Source organism: Porites lutea, chromosome 4, assembly GCF_958299795.1.
Source record: "Porites lutea chromosome 4, jaPorLute2.1, whole genome shotgun sequence".
Classification (NCBI taxonomy): Eukaryota; Metazoa; Cnidaria; class Anthozoa; order Scleractinia; family Poritidae; genus Porites; species Porites lutea.
In genome coordinates, this window is record NC_133204.1 from 8,535,323 (window position 1) to 8,542,342 (window position 7,020).

Here is a 7,020-nt window from a genome sequence, read left to right on the forward strand (position 1 = left end):
TCTGTTAACTTTAGTGGAGCAGCTGGTTTTTATCCCTCGAGTAGTTTTAGTCTTCAATGTCTTGTTTGCCTCCAGTGGGAGACCAACCCCTTCAGCAGCCGCCATTGAATTCCCGTGTGAACTCAACCCAGACCACACTTGTTGGGTCTTCTACAAAACGTCATTCAGCGTTTTCTTCGAATCATTTACATGCACCGGCAGCCCAAGTTTATACTCCTTTCCAGCCTTCGTCATGTGGTAGCTAAGTACAGTTTTCGACGCCTATTGCTGGTCAGCCATTTAGTTCTAGTTATGACCAGATCAGTATCGACTCCATGGCAGCTCTGAAACGAGTGAGTATTCCCAGATTTGCAGGCAACAAGAAAAATTATGAAGCTTGGAAAGCAGCCTTCTATTCATGCGTTGACCAAGCAAGAGCCTCACCACAATACAAATTGTTACGGCTGCATGAGTGCTTGCAAGGAGAAGCCCTTAAAGTTATTGAAAATCTGGGATACTCTGAGGCAGCCTATGAAGCAGCCAAGTCTCGACTCGAACGGAAGTATGGCGGAAAACGCAGGGCACTTACATTACGACTTGAAGAACTGGATGCCTTTAAGCAGATAAGAGAGGGGAATGAAAAGGATCTTGAGCTTTTTGCTGAGCTACTGGATGCAGTAGTAGTGAACCTTACAGATGCTAATCAGGAAGCAGAGCTTGGTAGTGGCTCTCTTTACATCTCACTGCAGCGCAAGTTTAACAAGAATCTTCTGGCCAAGTACAAGCAGTGGGTCTGTGACAATCATAGAACCGAGGGTGTAAAGACACTAAGGGAGTTTATTGATAGAGAGTCTGAGTTTTTAACCACAGCTTCTGAGACAATAGCAGGTGTTCTAAGTGGATCCAAGAAGGAGAGAGCACTGTTTGCCAAAGAAGATTTTGACCCTAAGAAGAAACATTCACGAAAGTGTAAAGTATGCAAGGAGTCCCACAGCCTGTGGACCTGTGAGAATTTTAAGAAGATGACAGTAAATAAAAGGTGGAACATTGCTAAAGAGCAGGAACTGTGTTTTAGATGTCTCAGTGACGGCCACAGAGGAGAAGCATGCCTCAGGAGTAGGGTCTGTGGGATAAAAGGGTGTCGCACTCATCACCATCGTTTGCTTCACGAAGACCCAAAGAAAGAAGAGAAAGCCGAAGCAGCAGATGGATCAAATGCAGTCGGAGCCAATGCCACCATTGAAGGGGAGTCAAGTGAGAGAACCCATACAGCTACTACTGGAAAAGGAACTGTACCCTCGTCAGAGTTTGTAGCCTTAAGAACTGTTCCTGTCTATGTGACCAATGGTAAACGAAGACTGAAGGTGAACGCTCTACTTGATGATGCCAGCAGTAAGACGTACTTAAACAGTGACACTGCGGCTGAACTGGGTCTCGAAGGCAGACCACACGAACTTACAGTTAATGTACTGAATGATAACCAGCAAATTTTGGACACCACAGTTGTAGAATTCATGATCAGCAGTTGTGAAGGAAAAGTGTCTAAACTAGCGTCTGCCTATACAGCTGAAAGAGTCACAGGAAACATGCAAGTGGTGGACTGGAGCAAATACAAGCACAAATGGAAGCACCTAAAGGGCATAAAATTCCCTCAAGTGGGACCCAGACCTATAGTAGACCTACTAATTGGTGTGGACCAAGCTGACTTGCTGTACTCATTGAGAGATGTGAGAGGAGAGCCTGGAGAACCCATAGCTAGACTTACTCCGCTTGGGTGGACTTGCATTGGTAATCCTGAGGTGCCGGTAGAAAGAACTCAGACAAGCTTCACCTTTTTTCTGAATGATTCACACGAGCTGAATAGTGTTGTTCGCCGCTACTGGGACGTAGAAGAACCTAAGGAAACTCTGATTGTCAATCCAGAAGAGAAGTTCGCAAGAGACACAGTTTCAAGGTCCTTAACATTCGCTGGCGGTCACTACTGAGTTGGGATGCCGTGGAAAAAAGACAGACCTTTATTATCTGACAACTACAGCATGGCTTTGCATCGTCTGCACTGCACTGAGAAGAAATTGAAGCGGTCCCCGGAACTTGGTGAAGCTTACAAAGCAGTGGTTCATTCCTATCAAGACAAAGGATACATTCATAGAGTTTCTCGTGACGAAGTTAAGCCTGATCAAGTCTGGTACTTACCCCATTTCCCTGTGTTGAGGCCAGATAAATCAACAACCAAGACCCGTATAGTCTTTGATGCCTCTGCAAAATTTAATGACTTGTCCTTAAATGACATTGTGCTTCAGGGACCTAAACTTCAGAGTGACTTATTTGCAGTGCTACTCCGTTTTCGCCGTGACCCTGTGGCTTTGATGTGCGATATCAAAGAAATGTATCTACAAATCAAGTTGAAACCTGAAGATCAGCCTTATCACCGTTTTTTGTGGCGGAACCTAGAGACAGACAGAGAGCCTGATGTGTTTGAGTTTGACCGTGTTGTATTTGGTGTGAATTCATCTCCTTTTCAAGCACAGTTCGTGGCGCAAGAACATGCCAGGAGACACCAGTCTGTATTTCCCTTAGCAGCTGAAACAGTGTTAAAGAGTACATACATGGATGATAGCATGGACTCAGTACCTGTTGTGAAAACCGCAGTAGAATTGTACAGTCAGCTGTCACAGTTATGGAAGTCTGCCGGAATGTATGCTAGAAAGTGGTTGTCAAATGTGCCTGAAGTGCTGCAGTTTATTCCCTCTTCAGACTGTGCTTCAGAAGTTAATCTTGATCGAGGTGAACTACCACCCGTCAAAACCTTGGGAGTCCTGTGGTGCCCAATGGAAGATGTATTTAAATTTCAAGTTAATCAGCCCCCCGAGAAGCATGAACACTCCAAACGCAGCTTTCTAAAGAAGATAGCAACCTTGTTTGACCCTCTTGGCTTGTTATCCCCATATACAGTGCGTGCTAAGGTTCTACTCCAAGAGATGTGGGCAAGCGGCGTGGACTGGGACGAGCCGGTGAACGAGAACCTGTCAATGAAGGCTTCGAGGTGGTTCAAAGAACTCTCAGCACTAGTCAACATTCAGATTCCCCGATGTTTAAGAACTACTAGAGCATTAAAGGAAGTAGCCTTGCACACCTTTGTGGATGCTTCTCAAGAAGCATATGGTGCAGTTGCTTACACTCGATACCTCTATGAGGATGGAACTGTTAGCTGTCGCCTTGCTGGATCCAGATCACGCGTTGCACCTTTGCAAGCTATCAGCATACCTCGACTCGAGTTAATGGCTGCTGTTGTAGGACTCAAGCTGAATCAAGCCGTTGGCCAGGCACTTGGCATCAAGAAAGAAGAGTGGACCTTTTGGTCTGACAGCATGGATGTATTGTACTGGATTCGGGGACAGAGCAGGAAGTTCAAACCATTTGTGGCAAATCGTGTAGGGGAAATCCAAGCCTTGACAAATCCAGAACAGTGGAGGCATGTTCCAACAAAACAGAATCCAGTTGATCTGCTAACAAGAGGCCTTAGTGTCTCACCTCTCAGTGAGGAAGAAAGATGGTGGGAAGGACCGTTGTTCCTTAAGTACGACCACACCCAGTGGCCGCCAACAACAACTGAAAGAGAGAAAGAAGCCGATGTTGAACTCCGGCAAATATGCCAGGCAAAAGAACAAATAAAAGAACAATCATTCCTTTCACTTCCCAACGAAGACCGGCTGAACCCACAAAGATACTCAAGTTGGACTAAACTCACAAGAATCGCAGCTTGGGTAAACCGTTTCCTAGAGAACTGCCGTTCGCCAGTTGCGGTTCGTAGACAAGACACAATACAACCTGATGAAGTTTCCTCCGCGGGAATAAGAATTATCCGGCAAGCCCAGCAGGAAGTATTTAAAGAAGAAGTACGAGCAGTACAAACTGGAAAAGAACTGCCAAGTGGAAGTAAATTGCAGCCCCTGAAACCCTATTATCGACGAAGATGGAATTCTCCGATGTGATGGACGACTTCGCTATGCAGAATTCTTACCATGGGAGAGTCGTTATCCGATCATACTCCCGCGCAATCACTGGGTTACAAGACTCATAGTCAAGCATCAGCATGAGCAGAGCCATCATGGGGGAACCAATCAAGTGTTATCAGAACTTTCAACCCACTATTGGATAATTTCAGCAAGAGAGGTGATTAAAGAGTGGGAGAAAGAATGCATGCAGTGTAGAAGAAGAAAGGCTAGCCCAGCCAAACAGATTATGGCTCCGTTACCAGAACTGGGAACCCGGATGTCGTTGCGAGCTTTCAGCCAAACTTCTGTCGACTTTGGTGGTCCATTCATTACAAAGCAAGGAAGAGGAAAGGCGCGTCAGAAGAGATACCTTTGCCTATTCATCTGTCTTGCAACACGAGCTGTTCATCTCGAAGTAGCTTTTAGCCTGGACACCGACTCATTTCTAAATGCATTCTTCCGTATGGTGTCCCGACGTGGCCAGCCCAAAGACGTTGTATGTGACAATGGCACTAATTTCGTTGGTGGAAGTAACGAGCTAAAAGAAATGGAAGCCTTGGACCACAAGAAGATTCAGGATGCTACAACAAGCTATGGAGTCAAGTGGCATTTTAACCCCCCTCTTGCCCCACACTTCAGTGGTGTACATGAAGTTATGATCAAAGCTGCGAAGAAAGCTATTTATGCCATCCTTAGCTCTGCAGACATCACCGATGAGGAACTTTTAAGTGCAGTTGTAGGAGCAGAAGGGTTAATTAACTCCAGGCCACTAACTTACCAGTCAAGCAGCCCAGCTGACCTGACCCCTTTGACTCCTAATCATTTTTTACATGGTCAGTTAGGAGGCAGATTTGCACCCGATAGTGTTGACACTGAAGTATTCAATCCAAGAAAGAGATGGCGTCGCGTCCAGGAATTTGTACGTCATTTTTGGCATAGATGGTTGCATGAATGGATTCCCAGTCTGAGTGTACGGAAAAAGTGGCGCAGAGAGCAAGTTGACCTAAAAGTAGGAGACGTTGTCATTGTCATGTCCCCGGATACACCAAGAGGAAAATGGCCTTTAGGAAGGATTGTAAGGGTGTTCCCTGGAAAAGACAGCAAAGTTGCTGTTGTTGATGTTCAAGTTGGAAAGACTGTTCTACGGAGACCAATTGTGAAACTTTGCCCATTAGAGCAATGTTGAACATTAAGTGACATTATTAAGACAAATGCTTTTGAACAAATTTATTTTGCCTAAGTTTTGTTGATAGTTTCATATCAAGAAAGGGGAGGATGTTCTGGAGAATATTTTAGTGGTTGTCCTGTGACATATTTCAAGTGCATGCGCAGTTTTGTTTTAGCGAGCATGAGGTTTTTGCTTTTCTGCCAGCTCATCACATTTTTGGAGCAAGCAAGATAAAATTAAATTGTTGATGTTTTGTTTATTTTCTCGTGGTTTTTATGGACTTTCGACCGACCAATTATCCTGGCGAACATTCGTCTATGTCTGAAAGTAAAATAGTGTCATCAAATCTGATATCTTTCCAAAAAAGAAAAGTGCCTTCAAAATTTGTTTTATTCTATTTCTCTGACTGGCATTTAGACTGTTAATTCTATGTTAGCCATCAGTTTGAGTTGTAAATACGTCATTCCATGTTTATTAACGTTGCATCCAAAATTTAACAAAATTAACAAAATAATAAAAATATAAAATATATGACATTTAAACAGAAGCACGTAAATGAAAGACTACTGAACTCTGGTGTTTGCTCTACAGGTAGGAGTTCAAAGGAAGACTAATATCAGTTGCATGCCACTCCTTTTTACCCATGGTACTTGTTACGTGTTTGTACCGGAACGAGCCTTGTCCTTGTGACCGCGCTCTGCCTTGTAATGAATCGATTACTTTTTGCAGGATACCAACTATTTTTTTCTCATGAATGAAAATTAAAAGCAAATTGACAAACATCAATTCTCGCGAGGTATAAGGCGAGGGAATCTTTTCCTTGGTTATTATAACTGTCTGGATTAGTTCATCTATCACGATTATTTCTATAGCCTTTCATGTTTATCGATTAAATGGTCCAGTTTTCATTTGTATGCTATTTATTTCAAATGAGATTCCAAAGACTTTTTGAATGTTTCGTACAATAACACTGCTTACGTAAAGACCTAATCTAACGCATTTTAGAGTAAAATTTTCTCTACCATCTCAAGGCGATGAAAAGAAGTCAAGAGTAGGCTTCTGGAGGTTTTTAGCACTACATACGAGACTGATACTCTTTTGTTCTTCAACCATTGTTTGATGTAGAGATATAAATAGCTATACATTTACCACGTATTGTTGTTGTTGACTCACCGTTGCATTTGTGTTTGTCACTAGAAAGCAAAAAACCACTGTGACACTGGCACTCATAACTTCCTTTTGTATTGTGACAGATCTGATGGCAGCCACCATCATTGGTGTTACACTCGTTCACGTCTGTTAAAAGAGAGGAAAGTGTTAACTAAGACCTTAATTTCACAGCTGATCTGCGTAAATGTTGATCAGTAATCATTCATCAGAGTTATTTTTATTATATACACAAACGTGTTGCAGAATCGGTTTACTTACACCCACTTACACTGGTGAGATTACATGTTTACTCAGTCATTTTTCTTCGATATTTTTTGACATCTGAGCAGATAACTTTCTAATTACCGCAGTTCTTTTCCAAGAACATTTTGCAGCTCTTTCATTCTATGGCAAATTTCCCACCACCTTTCTTCCCTTCAAAAATTGCAAATATCGCCAAACTTCACCGATTCCTAGAGTAATAACGTCATCAAACTAAATTTGTGTAATTATGGGTTTTATTGAGAGTAAAAAACTGATGAAAAGGGCTATTTGACAATAACCAGCATTTTCTTAAAGTTAAGAACAAGATATTAACACTATTATGTTTTGTCAACTGCATTCAAATCCTTCTAAATTTGACTTGGGTTATAAAGTCATGTTCCAAGTCAATATGATTTCTCTTACACGTCACTGGGCGTTCGCTCAGGGGGGCAGATCCAATGTACA

At 42.8% G+C, this 7,020-nt stretch overlaps 1 protein-coding gene and 1 pseudogene across 1 annotated transcript; both read left to right on the forward strand.

The window, feature by feature from the left end:
• Window positions 1-323: 323 nt before the first annotated feature.
• Window positions 324-3,971, forward strand: LOC140934129 (uncharacterized; annotated as a pseudogene).
• Window positions 3,972-4,221: 250 nt separating this feature from the next.
• On the forward strand, window positions 4,222-5,160 carry LOC140934130 (uncharacterized). The gene has a single exon (XM_073383810.1). The coding sequence runs from the start codon at window positions 4,222-4,224 to the stop codon at window positions 5,158-5,160; it is 939 nt and encodes a 312-aa protein (XP_073239911.1).
• Window positions 5,161-7,020: the final 1,860 nt, after the last annotated feature.

Coding starts and splice junctions, on each gene's coding strand:
- LOC140934130 (XM_073383810.1), top strand. CDS start 4,222: ATGGCTCCGTTACCAGAACTGGGAACCCGGATGTCGTTGCGAGCTTTC.